Source organism: Strix uralensis, chromosome 18 (genome assembly GCF_047716275.1).
Source record: "Strix uralensis isolate ZFMK-TIS-50842 chromosome 18, bStrUra1, whole genome shotgun sequence".
NCBI lineage: Eukaryota > Metazoa > Chordata > Aves > Strigiformes > Strigidae > Strix > Strix uralensis.
This window is the reverse complement of record NC_133989.1, coordinates 2,424,932-2,446,455: the sequence shown is the minus strand read 5'-3', so window position 1 is coordinate 2,446,455 and position 21,524 is coordinate 2,424,932. Positions and strand designations below refer to the sequence as shown.

At 47.9% G+C, this 21,524-nt stretch overlaps 1 protein-coding gene across 7 annotated transcripts in view; it reads right to left on the bottom strand.

Moving 5' to 3' along the window:
• Positions 1-21,524, bottom strand: part of MYT1 (myelin transcription factor 1) — a 64,785-nt gene that overhangs the window by 3,217 nt on the left and 40,044 nt on the right. For 5 of the 7 annotated variants that reach the window (XM_074888219.1, XM_074888222.1, XM_074888220.1 and 2 more), the window contains exons 10-22: positions 21,269-21,382; positions 19,643-19,857; positions 16,755-16,960; positions 15,803-16,072; positions 14,928-15,082; positions 12,455-12,517; positions 12,173-12,241; positions 8,007-8,069; positions 7,361-7,444; positions 3,034-3,255; positions 2,359-2,450; positions 1,329-1,432; positions 1,067-1,210 (exon numbers count right to left, since the gene is read on the bottom strand). In XM_074888219.1, coding sequence (XP_074744320.1) covers positions 1,067-1,210; positions 1,329-1,432; positions 2,359-2,450; positions 3,034-3,255; positions 7,361-7,444; positions 8,007-8,069; positions 12,173-12,241; positions 12,455-12,517; positions 14,928-15,082; positions 15,803-16,072; positions 16,755-16,960; positions 19,643-19,857; positions 21,269-21,382 — 1,801 coding nt within the window. The remainder of the gene's footprint in view (positions 1-1,066; positions 1,211-1,328; positions 1,433-2,358; positions 2,451-3,033; positions 3,256-7,360; positions 7,445-8,006; positions 8,070-12,172; positions 12,242-12,454; positions 12,518-14,927; positions 15,083-15,802; positions 16,073-16,754; positions 16,961-19,642; positions 19,858-21,268; positions 21,383-21,524) is intronic. The other 2 variants (XM_074888223.1, XM_074888224.1) reach the window with 1 other exon arrangement.

Here is a 21,524-nt window from a genome sequence, read left to right as displayed (position 1 = left end):
CCACGCCTGCTGCGGTACAGCTTTTGCTTTTGAGGGGCATCGTGGAAACCTTGCAAATACCTAACTCGGAGTTAATGGGGAAAAAAGAAAGGGAGAAGGAAGAAAAAGAACAGGAATAAAATGAGCATACAAGTCTCGTGGGCATTATTTAATTGGAGTTGCCTGAAACCTTGAAAAAATATTTGCTGAACAGTTTATTTGACCTTTATGTGTCAAATACTTCACAAAAAAGCACTCAGCGAGCGGTTTTCTGCCAGTTAGGCAGCTGGGTGAATACTATCCAAAACTGCTCTGCTGGAGGATGGCTTCTCTCCAACCATCCTGAATTTAAATACAAACCCCAATGAAAAGGATTCCCAAAAAAAAAAAAAAATGATGACAGAAAAAATAAATCAAAAGCTCATTCCTCTGATCGTTGCGATGGTCTTTATGAGTTGTAAGAGGACAGCTTCCCCAACAACACGAGCCCCCCTCCACACACCTGGTTTTGACAACAGTAATTACATTCCTGGGAATAGAGAGAAGGTAATTAATAGCCTTTTGTGGTTTTACTATTTTAATGCAGTCTTTTCATTTTGCAGTAACACTATGGTAACATGCTGTGGGCTGTTAGACCTTGTTAAATTAAACAAAATACAGTCTCTTTAAGAATGCTATTCTTTGGCTGCCAGCTATTCAAAACTGAATTGAAACTACCTGCATTATAATAAGAGCTGTAAGATCTTTCTGACGTTGAAATCCAATCCCTCCTGATCTCTACTTGTGCTGTCTTAGCCTAAAAGGCGCTGGGTGCCCTTGATAAAGTTTCCTATTTTGTGATAATGCTCCCAGATGTAATGAGACAGAACAATAGATACAAAGGGAGATCAGCAGAAAATGACAACAAAAGGGAGATATAATGCAAGCTTCAGAGATAAGGCAAAAGTACTGATCTTAGAAAGGACACGTAGGTGTATGTAGAGAAATTCTCCCACTCTTTAATTGTACATAAGCCTTATCGTGAATTGGGTTTGGCACAGCTCCCTCGATCATGCCGGCTGGAGCGAGCGCTGTCAAAGTTTCTTACCATGTGCGGAAGGCGGATATTGGCAAGACTTTGGATTAGAGCCTGGCTCAACCCTGAGAGCTCCAGGAACAGGGCTTCGTTTTGCTCCTCTATGATTTTGTTTTCCTCCTCAATGTTCTTCAGGTTCTTCTCCATGGTGGAGATCTGCAGAGCAAGGCACGTGGCAGGGTTAGCAACCCCCACGTGATGGCACCCACCACCACCCCTGCAAGGGGCTCGGCCATGCGTCCGTGGGCTTGGATGCACGTCCAAGCACACAAACCTGTGACTGCAGTTTCACCATGGCCGCTTCCATCTCCGAGTTGGACTCGTTCAGCTCACTGATCTCCTTGTTCAGCTGCTTGATCTCTTCATCGTTCTCCAGAACTGCAGGAGAGAAGGTCACGGGCAGTCAGCAAACGCTTGTGGGCAAAGCAAAGATGTTGGGCTTTCTGCTGAGCCCACCCTGTTGCACAGACATCACCACTCAACGTCCTCATCTTTGCTTTTACCTCCTCTAAACAGGATGCACATCTCACCTGTTGTTTTTTTAATTATTTTTTTAGTAACATTTTTAACATCACGGTTCAATGATACTTTATAGGTCAATATGTAAATGCAAAAGCCAATGACAGCGTAGCAGTTGGAGTCCAGCACCTCCACACACCCTGCAAGGTTGATTGCCCTGAAAACTCAGGTCATTCTCTCCAGTTCTGGGTTTGGAAAGATGCCATTTAAAAAAAATAATGCATGTCTTGATTAGAAATTATGAGGTTCATAAAATAAAGCAATACTTCTAGCAGAGTACGGGTATTTATAGGTTCCAAACTATATAAGTATTCAAGTTAAATGCCTCAACCTTGTCAAATACCACAGAAACCTCAGTAATAGCACTGGAAATGCAATATGCCATCGCTAACAAAATTTCAGATCCAGAAATATCTCAGGATTAAAAGCCCTGAATAGGTGAAAATCGCTGTGAGGGATTTGTAAAAATGCCAGTGAATGTTTGGGGGGAAAAAAAAAAAAAATCTCAATTTCAGCATTAATTTTTTTTGCTTGGAATTTCACTACGGAAACTCCTTTATTGTTTCACCTGCTCCCTCGCAGTGTTGTCACTTGGGGAGCAGTGCTGGTACCATGCCACCTCCAATACCCAGGAAACCCAAGAAATGGGTGTTCATAGCACGTGATAAATTTGCAAATTTGGCCAGATTTCAGTTGTTGGAACCTCCCCAGTCTGCAGAAAATAAAAGATATATGGGCCCAATACTGTGATACACCTGCAAGGCAAGAGGAGTGAAACTCCTTACCATCGCTGGTCTTGAACTTTGTGTTGAGAATTTCATCCCCTGAGAGTTTTCCTTTCTTCCCAGCAAAAGTAGCTCTTGGACACCCTGACAAACTGAAAAGCAAGTAAAAATGGGTTTCATAAACTCTCGGTATTTATAGGTGCTTATGTTCCCAAGAAGAGCACGGACCATTTGGTGGAGTTCATGCTGCGAGACAGTTCTTCTAAAAGCGTTTTACGGTACAGAGGAAATTGCTTTATGAATAATGCCACAAAACTCCCCATTTATAAAGCGAGAGCAATTTTCTCTGAACAAAGATTAAAAACCACATTGTTTCCTAAAAGAGAGGGCATGACAGGTGAGGAAGGTGAGATGAGTCTGGCTGGTTTGGGTGTCAAACCCCCTGTTTGGGGTGCCCAAGTCCTGTTCTGCCTTGCTCATGGAACGACACAATATTAGCAATTTTCATGATTTTGCCCAATCCACATCTCACCATCGCAATATTAAAACAGCTACACATTTTCTTCCATGCAGAAAGCTCCAACCTTGGAGCAACCTGACTGAGTCAGCATCAACAGCACCAGCTGTTGAGCCTTGCTTGAAGGGCTGAACGATGCTCAAGCAGCATTTACAGGCAGGTGGGTTAGTCCACAGCAATATTGTCACACTCCCAGTTATTTCAACCCTGTGATTTACCTTCTGTGAGTGAGAAAGCTCCCGTTGGCGTGGCCGGAGCCGTCGCAGCCCGGAGTAGGGCAGGTTGGGCCTTCATTCTTCAACGACTTCCAGGAAAATGAGGAGCCGTTGAGTGATCCTTCCTTCTGCCTGCGGGCTGCGAGAGGGCACCCTGATGCGCTCCGGTGAGAGGCGTATTTACCACTGATGTGTCCAAGCCCAACGCAGCCAGGAACCGGACACCTGGGCACAGGGAATGTCCAAAAATTACAGCACAGGAATGAAGAGGGACATAAGGAAATTAGGGATGAGCAGGAATGGGGAAGCCTGGGAAGAAAGCGTTCACATTTGGGGATCTCATCTAGACTTTACGGGGTAGATGCTTAGTTGTTGGAAATAGCAGATGGGAAGTTAAGAGCTACGACCACCCCTTCAAAAGAGCCAAAGAGAACCAAGGTAAATCTTGCAAGAGGGAAAGGCTGTGGAGGTCACATAACACTCACACTTGCAGCAAAAGCAGGTCCCCGTGGCATCCCAAACTGTGTGTTTGGTGCCTCACTGAGGGCAAAGACGGCAGGTGGGGCTGCCTGACGTGGGATCCCAACGTTAACCAAGGCTGACACGCTCGCACCGAACCATCACACATCTACAGCCGGCTCTGCCCGGTGTTACTGCTGAGGAACCCACGGTCAGCAACTTTATCACCCTACATGAGCACGGTCAACACAATCTAGGAGCACTGTGGGGACACAACACTTCCTTGTGAACCAGCCCTTGACCTGGGAGCCTGTCAGTCTGCAACCTGTACACTGAGAAGTGGCAAACCTGCTCCTGCAAGGAGGATGTCCGAGGGGTTTCTGAGCCCGTACCCCATCAGGCAGGACAAATAAGCCCTGGGGCACTGCTCAGCCTGCAACCACAGCACAGCCTTGCTTGCCTCCTCCTCCTCCTGGTTTCACATCTCACAGCCACCAAGAGATCAACGTGCGCTCACAAGGGGATAACAGTGGGAATTATCATCAAGGACGTGCACGAGCCCTCCCACCCGGGTGCTTCTGCCACTGTTTATGGCCAGTTAAAGCATACGGGAGCTACGAGGGGCGTCATGGAAGTGCTGACACAACTTGTGCTAATTGCCAAGAGGATGAGTGCTCTAAAAGGCACCTCTTTCCTCCCCGCTCGCAAACTCCCCACCTAATGGCATACTCACTAAATTCAGCCGTTCAACAAAGCCTGGTGTATCTATTAAGGTTTCTGCTGTGGTTTGCATTTGTTTAAAGATGCCAGTCAATTATAAATACAGTTAAAAGTTTATTACTCAAGGGAGGTTACTCTAAAAAAAGGAAGGGTGGAATGAAAAGTAGTTAAGAAATGGCAAAAATAACCCTGTGTCCTCGGTTTGAATGCAATTAGGGACTTTGAGTTTCCCCAGCAAAATATCCACTGAGCTGCTCCTGAAAATCGCAAGCTGCGTTTCACCGCAGAAATGATTACCCTGATTGTTTATATTTCGTACAAAAGGGAGATGACAGCAGAAGGGGGGAGCTGCACACCCAGCCTTTTCCCAAGATAATTTGAAAAATGCTGATCTCGATTTTAATCAGCTGCAAATGCAGCACAATTCACTTATAATATCCCTGCCAGCAGGATCCTCAGTAAATTCATAACATCATTGCTTTTATATGATCACGAGCAAATTACTGAATCCTCAGGAGGAAAAGGAGAGGGGGAAAAAAAGAGCGAGAGAGAAAGAGACAAACCCCAGCATTTAGTATGCAGCCGTTACGGCCCAACCATTACATATTTTACGCTGTTAATTTAACTTTCATTACATTTTCATTGTTAAAAAATAAACCAGAGCCGTATTGTGCAAAACAGCTGGCTTGGACATTTTTATTTTTTTATTTCTTTTAAAATTATTATTATTTAACGGAAGCACCAGTAGCATTTGATCAATTAGGCAGCCGTGGATGCTTCCGTTTTATGCCAGGGCTGGGCTGAAGGTTGAGGTGATCTGTTCAATCACGTCTGTAGCAAATTACTTGAAGGATGAACAGCAAAAACAACAGGGACTAAATGATTTTCTCCTCAGTGGCAATGTGCAAAACTCGGCTGGGTTCCAAGTGGCACTCGGTGCAGACGGAGGATGGATTTAGAGCCAAAGCTCCTTAAACGCAAACCCACGCCGGGCGCACCTTGCTGCGGGAGGCAGAACACGAGCTTTCCAAGGGCTGGGGGAAGGCGGCAGCAAAGGGATTGTCTCATTTTGGACATCTCAGAGATGCTTCTGCTCCTCCTGGGCATCCTGGAGGAGTGGGATGTTGGGGAATGCCTTCACGTTCTCATGCCACCCTCGCAGCCCACCTGCACCCGCGCCCATGGTCCCGCTGCCGATGGAGCAGCAAAGCTGCAACGAGCCCCCAAGGCCAGTCCGGGGGTGGGTGGCATCAGCTTTCTATGAGTCAGAAAATCCCAGCTCTGGTGATGCTCCAACCCCATTTCTTGCCACTTTAGCTTCCCAGAGTTCACACCTTTAGGGTGGACTAGGAGAGACCCCAACCGCTGGTGAGGATGCTGGGGGGGGACCGTTGGTTCTGCTGGGGTTCAGCTCGTCCCGCGTTCCTACACAAGCACCAGCTGCACCATAACAAACCAGCCGTATCAAAGCCCCTTTCTCCTCGCGCTGGGAACCAACCTCTTTGCAGAGAAACGGTGCTGGGGGACCCACTTGGCACATCCCCAGCCAGTCCCAGCCCCAAACGGGACAGACAAGGATGAGCAAAGCCACAGCTTCCCCAGCCCCGCAGGGAAGACGTGGAGAGGGGCAACCTCCCAGCCATGGGCTCTGACTGCGGTAAAAGCAGCAAATACGCAACAGCCGGCAGTTGCACGACAGCATTTGCTGCTTGTCCTTTCCTTCGCTGTGTCACTGGTTAATGGCACAGCATTACAATGCCACCAGCTATTTAGTGTATTTGAGCCAAAAAAGGGTTTTTTCCCACAGATTCTTGAGTAGGCTGCTTAATTTTTAATAAATTCTGCTAACTCCTGCTAATTATCACATGGCTCATTTAACTGGGAGGCTTTCCTTCCTGTAGACTGAGGAGTAAGAACAGAGCAGATGGCTCAAATATCATCTTTTTCTTAAAGGTCCTTCCCCCGGCTGGTGCATCCCGGTTTCCCGCAGCCCCCCCGGGGCTCTTCCGCACCCACTGGTTCCCGCTCCGGCTCAGCCTCCGCTCTAGGGCAAAACCCAGGTACACGGAGGTATTCACCTCTGCTCTTCTGCAAGTGCAAGACCAGCCCTAGGGCTAAAATGAGGAAAAAAGATGCATTTGGGGACAGTCTGCTGAGCTAAAGCGGTTTGGCCAGATAGCCGGCACTCATGGGCATCCAGAAACTCTTGGGGGGGGTGATAAGTTTTTCCATGTTTCTTTTTACCCCCTTCCACCTGCACTTGCTGAGTGAGTGGACAGGCTCTGGAAAGGCTGGGGATGCTCTGGGTTAGCATTAAATAGGATCCTGGAGTCAGTGCTGGCCTCAGCCCTGCTGTAAAGGCATTGATGTCATGTAGCTGCATGAGGGACTGAGACACAGACCCCGAACCTCGTGTCAGGCCCTGGATGCTGAGCCCATGATGCTTGGGCTTGCTAAAAGTCAGGGCAGATGGATTTCACAGCAAATGAAAGCTCCTGAGGTGGACTAAGGGATTTAAAATCTCTATTCCCAGTAGGAATAAACCCCCTGGGATGTTTTGAAAAATTCCGCCCGAGGCAGCAGAGAAAGGCTTTTTCAGTTTGCTTTGAATATTCAGCTGTGGCAAAGACTCTACAAAACACATTTTATTCAGGGCTACCAGATCCTGACCCGACTCAGTGCTGGATAGTTTCTATTTCTACCGTGTTCCTGGGAGTGAAGCAAGCCCACCAGCACCCCTCGCCTGCCCATTGCTGCCCAAAAACGTGCGACGTTTTTCTTGACTGTGGGTTTTTACCCTCATTTACAACACCGGTGTTTTTTTAGGAATTATATAAAACACAGGTAGGAGAGGAGGTTTTCATGCCCTACCAGCCTACCTTTCACATCCACAAAAACAAGAAAAAAATACAGTTACCTCCCTCACTGCCCAATTTTCCAATCAAATTTCAAATTTGCAATACCATTTTTGGGATCAGGGAAAAATTCCCCAAAAACCAGCGGAAGAGCTTTGGCAGCGCCCACTCCAGCACGGGCAGACAATGCTCTGAGCTGCATGAGCAAGGGGGGATGCGGGATGGCTGCTGCTCCCCCACGTAACTCAAAGGGGAACGAGTGAAGGGTTTCACTCAGGAGTTTCATCCAGACTTACTTCATCAGCTCTGGGTCTTCTTTATCATCCTTTGTCGGGGTGATCTTGATCCCACTTTTCTTGGCACGAGGGCAGCCTGACAGACTGTGGTTAAAAAGAGAAGAAAGGCCTGTCTCACTGGCAGAATCACTGCATTTGCTATTCCCCCGCTTCAGTCATCTTTCCCTTGAATTTGGCACAGTGTTTTTGATCTCTCTCGTTTTGCAGCTTCACATCACGAGGAGAAGTCAGGAGGAAAAAAAAATAATAAAAAATTGAGGGAGATGGACAGTAATTAATGGTGCCTAGATAAGAAGATATCTGCTAACAGCCTGCGCTGTTTAATGGAATTGTTGAAACAGAAGGCTCAGATCTCTGCTATTAATGCTCTAAAGTGATAATAGAAGTCATAAATAGGTGGCATTATTAACAGGAACATTGCATCAGCTAAAATCTGACCCTTTGTCTTTTATTCTGTTGAAGGGAGCTTCTAATCAGATGCTGGAAACATCAAAAAAAAGAGAAGTCAGATTAAAGAGATGAAAATAGGCTTCAGTTGTCAGTAACATTAATGTTTTATTCAGAACTTTACAACTCTGCCCACTGCAGGGGAAAAAAAAAAAAATGGAAAGAGGCTACAGAGGAAATAATTTAAGGGAGATCTTACCTTCTATGCGATGCATAATTTCCTGTTATGTGACCAGAGCCATCACAACCAGGAGTAGGGCACCTGCGGAGGAAAGGGAGGCTCAGATTAGCCTGGGGATGCAAGCAGGGGATCAATGCTTTGCGACAGCTCATTTCAAAGAGGAATCTAGGGACTGTCAACCCAGAAGCAGGTTTTTTCTTCCTGCCCCTTCTCCCTCCATAAGAACAAGGTCTGGTCTGTAATATCCATGGCACAAACATCTGTTGCATTGCTGCATGTGTGTCAGTGTTGGAGAGGAAGATTGGTGGGAAGAGATGAGGACGTTGGGAGCACGGTGGGTGGCTGCTCTCCGGCGGAGGAACGTGGGTCCAACCCTCACAAAGGATAATGAGCCAAAAAAAGACCTCCAGGACAGTTTCTGTCTTCTTGAGGAAGCCATAAGGAGACAGCAGGTACCATCCAGGGCCATTGGGCTGGATGTGAGCATAGACAAGAAACCAGAAAAATAGCCTACACCTCTGGAGAACGGGGCCACCACCAAGAGGAAGCCCAACAGAAGGTCTCAGCTCAGTTCTGGGTGACTTGGCAGGGGCTAATCTCACTGAGGGCAAACAGACACCCACCACGGGAGGGTCCTTGGAGTCCAAAACTGGCTGATGCCTCTGATGGAAAGTAACAAAGGAATAGGAGGAAAAAGGTTAGGTTAATCTTGAGTCTCCCCCTTCCATAATGCCATGGGCAAGGGACCTGGGGGTCTGCAGGGGACCGGCTGCCTGTGGGGCCTCGGGCTGGGGATCACCAGGTCACCACTCACAGTGCACCAGCAGCTTTTGGTGCTTCGGTGCAAAATCTGCCCCTCAGTCCTCAGCCGCTGCTGTTACAAAGGGGTCTTTGAAGATGTATCCATGCGCATGGGTTTGAAGGTAAGCATCCAGCGCTCTGGGATGTTATTGAAAGCAAACCCTGGAGAATACTTCTGTGATCACACAAACCTGCACAAAGGCCAGCAGGGGCTGTGAGCCCTACCGAGCGGCAGCGAAGATAATAGCACGAGTTAAGCGCTGCATCATTAAGGGCGCAGAAGCAAAAAAAAGGTGAGGGGATATGAAATACCATGAGCACAAAGATCTGCTCCAAATGCTGTTTGGTGACGTGGCAGACATAAAAGTTGTCATGGGGACAAGGAAAAGAGGCGAGGAGTGCTCGCCGAGGATCTGCGCGCCAGCCTGCCAATTAGACTGGGCTGTTTGAGTCAAGCGATTAGGACTGGGGGGAGGAAGCCCACGGTGCCGCCACGGGACGAGCGGGAGATGCTCAGCTGCTCGCTTCTGGGCTGGAGCAAGGTTCTGCAAGTTTGCAGAGTGCCCTTTCTCGTTGGGGGAGGAATTTGCTGTGCCCTCACTTTTTCAATCCCCTTTCTAAAGCCACTCTGGTGCCTGGTTTGGTCCCACTGGCTGGTACCCCACAGCAGAGCAGGGATTGATGTGTCTCCAGGACACCCCGGTGAACTGATGGGCAACACGTGGTGATGCACAGGCAGCCCCTGAGGCCACTCCTTTAGGAAAACTCATGCCTGACCTAGGCAATGGTATAGCTGGGGTGCTCTGGTCCCTGAGAGTCAGTGACGCAACGATTTCCGCAGAAGCCTTTAGTTTTGCAGCTTGGAAAACAGCCTTTTAAAAAGTCCTCTTTTTTTTTTTTTTTTTTTGGTCAGAAAATACCAAAATTCTCCTCTTTGCGCCAGCTCTGATGGAGGGTTTGGCATTTGTGGGTCACTGAATAGTTCATCGGTGAAAAAAATGGGCACCTCAGCTAGGGTGGGAGAGCAGGGACATGTCCTGTCCCAGAAGGGTGGCAGGGAGACAAAGTCAGGACCAAGGCTCAGCATGCTCTGACCCAGGACATAGGTCTGGTGCAGTAAGAGAAGGGACATACCCAGCAGGACCTCTTTGAGGGTGCAGATTTTCTAACTCATTTAGAAATTACAGGTTTAGGAGATGACTGTGACGTTTCCCCATTATACACTGTTAAAGTAGAAAGCAAAACTATTTCTTTGTTGTTCTAGCTTCAGGGTGGGATGAAATTATGAAAACACTAACACCAAACTCCTTTTGCCTTTCAGGACTTTTAAAGAGGGGAGAGAATTGATTTGATTTTTATTTTTAATTATCTGGAGACAAATCATACCGACAGAGACCTTTTATTGCATGTTCCAGCCTGGAGCTATTTTTTTTATATCAGGGATATTAACCCCTGAAATAGAATTTATAATAGAAACACTGACATGGCCTTATCTGAAGTTGTGAAAAGCTATGACTGCACTATCTGTAATATCTCCAAATCCTCTTCCCTTCCTCCCTCCTCTGCTCCCATCCTCACCAGGATGGAGAGAAAAAGCAGTACTTGGGAAATAACATTAAAAAGCTTTGTTTTGGCCAGAAGTCTCCTGGTTTGTGTAGTATTTTGATAAAAACCAATGACATCAGATGCCCAAGGGGAGCAGGGGACGCTGCACAGCAAGGCTCGGTGCGATGCCTGGTCTCAGGGACGACCCCCTTTGTTTTTTCTGCAGGCTCTTACTGGAAACGGGCACCGTTCCTGAGAGCTTTTAATATCTTGAATGCTAATTGCCTTATCACTGGGCTATTCTTTAAGGCTGTTGGAGAAACACCAGTTCAGCAAAGCTCTCTTAAGAGGTTCTTTCAAAATGTATATCGTCTATAATGCACGATTAAGTGTACTTAGCGCTAATCATGCGAGTCCTTTCCATCCACTAGCATATTCTATTAATATCGACTAATCCAGCTACTTTTTCCACCTCTGTGGTAAGGAGCAGGCAGTTAACAAACATTTTTCCTGGCACCAGCACCCACATCAGTGGTGAGGTGTGGAGCAGTCCCAGACCCACACTGCCCTCCGGGCCACCAAAAAAGGGGTTTGGGATTTTACCAATCACCTTAATGACCAAAGGGGCTCCCACCTGACTTGACTATTCTTACCATGGCTCCAAACATCACTGATTGCGTACAGGGCACCGGGTAGATTTCTTTATGATGAGCCTGTGCAATGTGAAGTCCCCCATGAGGTTTTACTCTCAGTAGAGGCTCTTCAGTTATAGTTACAAATGTCTCAGTATCCAAATAATCCTGAAACTGGATTCAGCAAAGCAGGGAGCTCAGAGAAAAATCAGCCTCCAAAAATAGGCTGGCTCCATGGAAGTGATGTTGGAAAAAAAAAATCACAATTAGCTTTTCCTCAAAGATGGGGTGTGGGTGGAGGAGTGTTTGGGTCCCCTCAGTGTCTCCACCTATTTTAAATACAATTTCTATTAAACCTTTCTTTAGGGGAGGCAAGCTAAGAGCGAATTTGGGGAATCTTCTTGTGAAGAATAAGTTCCTATTGAAAATGAGGAGCTTTGGGAAGACAACAGCAAAGCTGAAAACAGGATTCAGAGGAAGATATTTCAATGAAAATGTGAAGACTGGATTCCTCCCATCAGGAGCAGAAATGGGAACAAAGAAATTCGGGTGCCTGTGAGCCCTTTGCCACTGGCTCAGGATCTGGCCTCACCAAGCATTTACTTGCTCCCTCTTTCATTCCCTCACAAATCAGACTCCCATGGAAATTAGAAACCCCTGTTGCTGCATCCCAAACGGCCCCTAAAATTTAGCACAAAATTAGTGTCCCAGGTTCTCCAAAAGAGTTGGCTTTGCTATGTCCTGGCAGTATTTTCCCAGCTGTGCCTCTACCCAGAAATAAAGCATATGCCTTTATCTAGGCTTTGGATTATTTGAGAGACATACAAAAATGTTGAATGAAAAGGGTTATGGCACAAACTAGGCAACAAGAGCTTGGGAAAAGACTCCAAATGAAAAAGAAAATAGCATATGGCTACAGTGCCCAAAGGAAACCTGCCAGGGGTCTAGGTTATTTCTGATCGCTGCCGTGATCCCCCCTCCCCAAAATAAGCTTCTTCCGTGCCATTTTCTCTTCTCAACGCAGCAGCTGGAGGCTGGACTCCACCAGAGCTCCTCGCAGGCAGATTTTGATCGGCTCTTTGAAAGGAGAAGGGAGGGGATGGAAAAGCAAAAGCAGAGCAAGAGGAGGGGGGCAGGGAGAGAGAAGAGAGAAAAAAGGGTGGAAAAAAAGAAAAAAAAGGAGTTCCAAGTTGAGCGCAAACATACTTGAGGTCAGCAGAGTGGGCAGCCATGAGGTTTCTGAGGCTCTTGTCAGCAAGAGGACAACCAGAAAGGCTGAAAGAGAAGAGATGGAATATCTGGATAAGCAAAAAAAAAAAAAAAAAAAAGAAAAAAGGAAAAAGAAAAAGGGCCAGGGCGTGGGGAGGGAGAGGGGCAACAGAAGGTGGGGAGGAAACAGAACCAAACTATCCACATGGTCAAAAAATATACTAAAAGAAATAAAAAGTTGACTTCCAAATCCAAGCCATGAAGAAAAGGTCAACCCACCTGCGGTGAGAGGCATAGTTTCCCGTTATGTGTCCGCTGCCATCACAGCCTGGGGTTGGGCAACTGGGCAACAACAACAACAACAATGAGTGTAAGTGCTGGAAAGGAATGGAATCACCCAAGAGCCACGGATCTGCAGAGCCAGCTGAGCCCCCCTCGGGGTCTGTCTGCGGGGGGACTCAGCCTGGCCCCGGTACCAGACATCCTGCCACTGGACCTCAGCATGTGTTTGTATGCAAATAAACCAGCTGTTTCCCTTTCAGCTGCCCTTCCTCCCTTTTTTGTTCACAAAAGGTCACAAGGATGTGAAAAAAAAAATGTGAAAAAAATTGAAAAAATTTGTGCCGAATGTGAAGAAAGTGTTCAAATACTTAGTTGCTTGGTTTGCTCGGTGGCAGTGGGAGCCTTGAAGCAGCCTTCTGGGTCACACGAAGGAACAGGCATGACCACATTGTCTTGGTGCTGCCAATTTGGATGATTTTTGCAATACTGAAGCTCTGGCTGTGGAAATCACCTTATTCCCTGAAAGCGTCAGGTTTCAGCTTTCTGAATTTTTTTTTTTTGTCAGCCCTTATAGCTGCAAAGAAAAGCTTGAAAACATTGTTCCCTCCAGAAAGGGAATAAAAGTAACCTTCGATTCGTGTGCTTGGGGGCTCCTAAATCGAGGCCAGGCAGAGCTGCCGCATCCCGCCTGCTGCCTTTGCCGGGCTGTGCTTCCCACCCGTCCCTCTCTGCTGCCTCCCCCATGAATTCCACGTGCACAGGCCATCCCCTCTCAGTGTCCAGGGAATAAAAGTCGGTTTGTGCATGAGCAGTGAGGTTCTGGCAGAGTCGAGCCCGAGGCCAGCGGGTATGTGAGAGCGTGGGGATGTCCTGGGACACTTCAGGGATATCCTGGGACAGTTTGACCTGGCAGGTTGAGGCTTGGGGGTGCAGCTATTACCTGCTCAGCCTGGAGTCCTTTTCACAGCCACAACACCGCCCCGCACAGAGTGAGCCCTGGAACCAGCACTGATACGAAGATGTTCAGGCAGCAGCGATGTATCGCCGCGTGGTACCCACTCATGCACCAACACGAGGGTGATGAGAAGATAGAGGTTAGGAGCACCTTCACAGCGAGGGCTGTCAGTGCCTGGAGGTGGCCCGAGGACTACACCTAGGCACCACGGAGCATCAAACAGCAGGCAAGTCTGCTCCTGAGTTAACTACAGCTAATTCATTACAGCCCTTGGGCCAGAAAGGAACAAGGATGTTAAATGGGGAGAGAAGGCTCAGGGCTGCACATGACACCATTTATTTCTTCCAGGGCTGTTTCCATTTAGGAAATTTCTCTACCCTCATAATACAATTAAAGCACAGGAGGACTTCAGGGCTCTACCTCAGAAATTGCTATTCACATCGCTGCTGGGTTTTTAAAAAGCTTTAGAGCTTTGCATAGGGCAGCTGGCCTGTGCTTTGCTCATTTAGGGAAGATGCTGCTGCTGCTCTGCCCCCACGGATCTCCCCCCCCGCCTGTCTGCTCCCTCAGCCTCCTGCTTGCATAGCCAAATAACGAGCTACGTTGTATAAGGTCAGCAAAACAATGCCCAACGACTCTTCCCTGTTTAACATACAGGAAAGTCAGATGCACAGGAGAAAAGCCGAGAACAGCAGATCTGCTGGGGCGCCTGGCGGGGGGACACCTCCCCATCACAACCTCCAGACTGATCCTGACCTGCTGCCAGGTCCGTGCTGCACCATTTGGGTCAGACTCTAAACACTAACCATTAGCCTTGGGATCAGTGTGAATGGAGAGCGATACGCCATCTGATACAATAAATCTGGGTCTATATTTCCACCCACCCAGTGCCATGAATACCCAGATGTGAGCTGGGTTAGGATCCCTCTCCAGTGTAAAATGCAGTATGACAGCAGTCTTGCTGCAGCCCTAGTTCACATGTTGTGGCCCTGCAGTATCACGGTGATGGGACCCTTTCCTCTACATTAATCAGCCAACAAGTCCTGTCTTCCTCAACACCCCCATCAAGAAGGTACTGAGATTTCTTGGGTGCTCTTGGCTCCACAGGATCACTCAGTGTCCCAAAACAAGGGGGCATGAGATCGAGCAGGATCCATCACTGTGCCAGAAACACTCGAAGGAAAACGCCAGGGAAAAGGGGCCCTGCAAGGAGGTTTCCACAGCCACGTCCATGAATCCCAAGAGCACCAAGCTCCCCAGAAAGTTCCCTTCGTCGCTGCAGAGTTTCCAGGCCATAGGGGAATGGATTTTGCCTCAAAGATCAGCAGCTGTATGAGGATAGGGCTTCTCTTTGAGTTTTCATTTGAACCCCTTAGATGAGATAAGACCAATCACAGTAAGAAAGGGAACTACACTTCTAATTTTAAAATGCATATGCTAATAAATTTTGTCTCCTACCAGCCTGGCTGTCCTGGGTATACATTTTGGAGGAAGAGACATGAAGGCAGGACTTACGTGAGCAGCTCTTTCTTGATGTCCTTGGAGAGGAATTTAAGCTTGAAGTTGGTTAAAGTAACTTCCCCTGGGTATTTTCGTTCTTCAAAGTTTTCCTCCGACACTTCTTGCTCATCAGCTTCCGAGGAGGCAAAAGAGTGGGCAGCAGGCTCTGACTGCAAGAAAACAGCCAGGAGAAGTGATTGTAGTAGCAGCCATTGCTGCTGAGCCGTGGTGGGAAAGGGTCCCAGGTTCATCCCAGTTAGCGCAGCATTGCCAATGCTCCTGAGCCCTCTGCAAGCATCTCGCAGTACCCAAACCAGAGATCCCATAGTCTGGAATTTCTCCTTTTTATAGGAGAAATGTGTAAAACATGTCTGCATGAGGATTTACACCTGGGTCTCCCAAGGACTTGAAGGGATGAAGATCAGTGCAATCCCCCCATCCTCATCCTCAGCACGGCCTCCCCATGGGCAGAGAGGCAGTGTGCTGCTTCCGGGGCCAGGACACTCAGCCCAGCCAGGAGGCTGCAGGATTAATGTTCATGGCACACAGGGCCATATCTGCTAATGGCAGATATAAATCATCCTGGGGAACGGCCCCAGGAGCACCGCCGGTGCAAGGGAGCTGGAAGGATTTACAACGAAGAAAGCGCTGCAGACCCAGGCCAGTGCAAGTGGTGGGCTCTTCCTTTGCGAGAGCACCCCAAAAGATCCAAGAGCATCTGCCTCCTGCCTGATTGTCCACAGCTGATATCTGGCAGCACTGATGAAGCTAATAATATTTCTCTCTGAGGCTCAGAGCACAAACTAGGGGAAAACAGGACAACTGTGCAAGCAAACGCAGCATTCAGTCCCCCATGAGGTGTTTTTTAAGCATCAAGAGTCACCACTCACCTCTTCTGGCTCCTCTTCCCGCTGACGGTTTGGTTTCGTGTAGTCAATGGGCCCGTCCCATTCATCCTGGCGGGAGGTCTGGCTGGACTGGGGGGAGGTCATGGTGCTGCTCGTGGCACTGGTGCTGTTTTGGCGCTGGGACACGTCTGGGGACTTCATGCTGGGACTACTGCTGCAGCTGCTGCTGCTGGGAAAGGTGCTCTCCCGTTTGCGGTGCTTGTTCATACTCAAGTCCAGAGTCCCATTTTCATCCACCTCAATGTCCATGGACTGAAAGGTTGGAAACATGCCCAATGTTAGCAGCTGCCAGAAATTCCCTACAGGGATCTTGCCCCTGTTTGACTTTTGCAGTGTGGGGGACAGTTAATTCATGTCCCATCCTCTCCACAGTCAGTTAGAAGTGAATGAAAAAGGACGCTCTTTCACAAATATTTCAGGAACACGCCATGCTAATGCATCCCTGTACTACCAGCAGTGTGGCATTTTGACTCAGTTGCTTGAACACAGGCATCTAGTGCCACTTAAGATGCCCCATGGCATCTAAGACACCTGCCCAAGGCTGGGGGCACAACATGGGACTTCTGGAGAAAACCTGTGTTCCTCTGAAAAATAGCTGGAGGTCAGCCTGGGCACAACTGGGGAATCTCAAATGGCATCAGATACAGACCAGTGAGCAACTGAAACCAGCTCTGAGACTCCGCTTGGGAACGATGCTCATCTCAGATGGGTAATTTGAACCACGATGCGTCTCCATAACACACTAAGAGTCAAGATTACCTCCTCCAAAGCAGGGAATGAAAGGGTGATACATGATGAGTCTCTGCATTCCCTCTATATTTAAACATTTAAATGAAATGAAGGATAAAAAAAGGTATTTCTCCCATCCCAAACTTCGAGTTTTAACCCACTCCACTGCGTGCTGGAGCGATGGTCCCGGGCACACTCGGCTCACCTTGCCAGGGGCCTCTTGCTGCTTGGTGCTGAGATTCTCCGGCATTTCCCAGCAGCGGGTGGAGAGGTTGAGGATGGCAGTGGCAGCCATGTGCGCAGCCTCGGCATCGTGGGAGTAGTCGAAGCCTGTGGAGGAAGATGAAGTGCTCTTCACGTAACTGCTGGAGGGGCTGTGGCTGGGGGAAGAGGCCTTTGGAAAAGGTTTGGCTGGAATAAAAAGAGAAGGAACAACACAAGGCTATTGTATAACCGGCACAGGCAGCGGTGAGAGGTTAAGACAGTCTGACACAGCCAATGTATTGGTTCTCCCAAGGTCTTGAAGGGATGAAGATCGGTGCAATCCCCCCATACTCATCCTCAGCAGCACCTGCCTCCCCCATGGGCAGTTCCAGTGGCAACCTGTGGTTATCACCAATCCACGGGCTGTTTTGTGGCCTGGGATGTGCGATCGGAGCAGTGCTGGCTGCGGCTTGTGCAAAGATCTCTGGGTGCAAAAACTTAATTCATTAACTGACTCTGCCATCAAGTCCTCAAAACATGAGTGCTTTTCTTCATTAAAGGTACTCCTTGGTGGAAGTGATTAAATGAGAAAGCTTAGAGAAGCTTCCTGGCTCTTTTTTTTATTGTTCTCTGTATGTTCATAACTTACCTGCAGAGCTGACTTACAGGGAGATATCCTGCAGAACGTTTGAAAACTTCCAATTTAAAAAATTACATTAATAGCAAAACCAGGGCCATGAAATATGAGCTTCCGATGATGACATCAGTGAAATATGGATTTTCTGACAGATGACATATCATTTAAATATGCCTGAATAACAGGATTTATTACACGGCCGCACACGGCCACGACACTGCACTGTTACTGTATGTCACAGCACACAGCAGTGCAATCCTGGAGTTGCGATTTTTTACACCCGATGAAAATTTCCCAGGGTTAACCCACAATAAAACTTGCCCTAATCTTGAACCTGGTCCTGTTTAGGAGGGCTCTGACCCCCACAGAGTCCCTCTGAAGTCAGTAGTTTCAGTGGGTGCTAAAGGGGATCATCTGGTTTTGAACAGTCACAGGATTGTACTCTGAATCAATTAGCAGAATCTTCAAATTCTTAATTCATTTCACTATGCCCTTTTTTGGGGAAAACATCCTCCCCTTCAGCAGGAGTCTCACTCAGGGAAGACTTGTAAGCTTTGACCTGACGATGGCGAAGCAGCAAGACAACCTCAGTTGGTGCGGCTACAGAGCAAAGCGATTTCATTATTCCCATTACAAACTGATAATATAAGACACTATAAAATGCTAATCTTCCCAAGGACTGCTTTCTTCCTCGTTGTGTGCATATATAATGCATATTGACATTAATGGGAGTTATGCACACACATGCAGGGGAATATAAATCCCTCTGGATGAAGATCTCTTTAAAATAAGTTCTCAGTGAAAGGAACAGATTTCCCTGCTATGATTGGCAATCATATTCATCTTGTTGCTTTGATTAACTCATTGGAGGTTTGCCCAAATGGTTATTCTTGTGTACGGCTGCTTGTTTTCGAGTCCAGTTTAATCCACATCCTTGCGGTGGGGTGCGGGTATTTGCCAGCCCAACCTGACCGTATCCAGGATCGTGAGATGCCAATTTCAATTTCACACCGTAGGCTCAGCGATGCTTTTCCATTTCGTAAGTATTTCTACCACTAATAGACTCGCAATCAGCAAATTAGTAAAATAAGTGATGAGAAAAAATAGAAAGGATTATCCTAGTGGGTCTGCTGGAATTATTTTTGTCAGTACAATTACCCTGAAAATTCTTTGCTAATATTGCAAATAACACAATCTATTCAGCAAGAGAATCACTTGTGCTGGGAAACAAATTACTTTTCCATCAGCCCTAACCCAGGATGACAGTGGCAGTTGTGCTCTCTGGCCTCCATCCAATTTCATTGTCTGATCCTTTACAGATTTAGTACTGTAATAAAGGGCACTTCCATTGTAGTGCAACAACCGGGATGCTTTCAAGTATGAGCACTTTTTAGAGAGCAGCTGCATCAGGATTAAACAGGATTGTCGAAGCAGGATTAGCCAAACAGAAAGCCCTCTTGAGGCTGCTGACTTCCGCGAAGTGGGCTACTAAATCTTTTTTTTTTTTTTTTTTTTCCCCTCAAAAAGATGTCTTCAGGTGCATGCTTGGTGTCAAAGGGAAGGGGGAGATTTAACACCAGTTTGTGGCAGGCTGTCTCACCACATGGCTCCCCTCCTGCTCCTGACAGCCCAGCCCCTCAGGGTTTATTTAGCCATTTCGTTTGCACCCACACTTCTGTTGCACAGTGTTGTAACCAGTGCAAGGTCCTCGGTCCAAAGCAGAGGTGGGTGGCTACGATGGGAAAGAGCTGGGAGATTGGAGGTGGGTGATGGATAGGTAGCAGAGCTGGAGAGCAGAGCACGGCAGAGAAGACAAATGGGTGGAGTGGGTCATATATAAGATGGAAGAGAAGAAAACTGTAATCCATTTAGCTAGATGAGGAAAGACAGATCAATAGATATGAACTGCAAAGCAACAGGGACTGACTGAGGACAACTGTGTAACTTATCCCACCTAGAGACATCGCTCAGATTAATGTTCCCACCACTCGATGCAATTCTTCCCAAAGCAACTCTCCTCCAAGCAAAGCTTTACTGGCAGCCACAGGCTCCTCTCTCCACCATGTACATGCCACAGGACCCATCTCAGCCTCCCCCACCCCCTTTTCTCCCCCTGCTTCACAGCAGCAGGAGGGATCCAGCGACTCGGCCCCGAGTCTCCCATCACCCCAAAGCCACAATCCCAAGAGCCTCGCAACACGCCAAGAAAGGCAGAAAATGCAAAACCCAGCCCACCCCTGCTCCCAACTTACATTTAAAGGCTTTAGGTGAGGTTTCGCTAGTCTGAATCTTTGGGGCAAGCATGCGTTTGCCAAAAACCTGAGCATCAAAACTTGCATAATCGAAGGTGACCTTGGAGTACTTCTCCAGCTCCTTGGCCAGGTTGGCCCGGGGGGTTGCTGGGACCATGTTGGGCCGGTAGCTTCCGTACTGAGGGATCTCCAGTTGCTTCACAAAGCACATAGGCCTGAGGATGAAACAACGAGCAACAGTGATTTCTCTTTTCCTCAACGAGATGTTTGTTGGGAGGGGACTGGACATGACTGGGACAGGTAGCTGCATCTTGTCCCCAAGGGGCTCCTGGGGAAGAGAGGCAGCAACAGCCCTTTTGCTCTCCTTCACCAAGTCTGCACCTGGTTTGGGTCTCTTAGATTTCTTTTTTATTTTTTTCCCCCTTTTCTTTTTCTCTTTTTAGGCAAAACACAGAGGTTTTGCTCTCATATATTCTTACAGGCTGCTGTGGCGTGGCAGCAGTAGAAACTTGGGCATCACTTATGGAACCCATGACACAGGTTGGCACACGAAGGCGTGAGGACCCCAATTTAGCTCGGCTCCCTCCTGCAGGTTCATTGCAAAGGCACCAGGGCCTCTCCCCTGCCTGCAGAGCCCCTCTTAAAGACCCGCTTCTGCTGGGCTGCCTATCATGAATCAATTTGTCTTGCATATAAATTGTATATAAATGGCCTATTGTTATTCTCCTTCCCGTGACCTCTTTCCACCAGCGAGTCCTCGGAGCGGGAGCTCCTTGGAGCATGGACCGTCCTCGTGATGCACCGAGAGCGCTCTGCGCCCGGCGCAGGCTCTGCTGCAAATAAATAAGTAATCACCCTAAATGGCCTTTCCAAAGCACGGAGCACCGGTGCACCAGGGTGCTCAGCAGTCCTGGGGAGCAAATAAATAAATTAATCAGACCTTGATGCCTTTGTGGGAGTGCTGCTCAGGGCTTGTACTGCGGTTTTTATCCTGCTCTCGTTGCAAAATAACTAACCATATTACAATCCATCTGTAGCCTCATGAATCACATCAGCTACGGAAGCCAGCATCTATCAGGGACATCCTTAATGTGAGACAGCCCTTTCTCCCGGGAAAATAGAGACGGGTGAAATAACAAAATAAATGCGACTGGCTTGGAAATGAGTGGCAGGTTTCTCTCCTCTGAACCGCGCGGGCTAAGGAAGAAAAGCGGGTGGGCTTACACAAAACTGCCATCGAGTGATTTACATGTAGCCTAAATCTTCTCCTCCCCCTCCTTGAGCCCACCCTACTTATAATGCTAATATAATAACCATCATTCTCTGGCAGTTTGCATTGCAGAGCAATCGGCACAAATGCCTTCTGCTGCACTGGTAAAACCCTTTGGCCTGTAGCCTCGGCATTAATTGATGCTACAGAAGCAATTCATTGTCCTCAATGCCCTCCCTGGGATCATCAATTAAATATCTCCCCACCTTGGCGAGACCTATGATCATAATAACAGGACTCAGCAGTATCAAGATACAGCCGGAGGGAGCCGTGACGGCTGCTCTTGCGAGCGTGGCATCGCGGGGAGGGCTGGGGCAGCGCGGCTGCGCGGCGCTGGGCTGCGCGGGCCCGTTTACCTGAGTATCCGGTCAGAATTGGAGCTGGTCTTTGAAGGATCACCAGACTGGGTTTGTTGCTTTTCATGCGATTTGGCTAATTTTTCAGCAGCAGCAATGGGGCACCCAGATAAACTGTGTGAGGTTTTTTTTTTTAAAGGAGAAAAAAAAAAGAAAGAAGGAAACCAAGCATGAGGGATGAGCATGAAAATCTTCATTTCAGGGACCCAGAGCTGAACTGAGCCCATGAGAAAAGTGTTCACATTTAAAGGGGTTT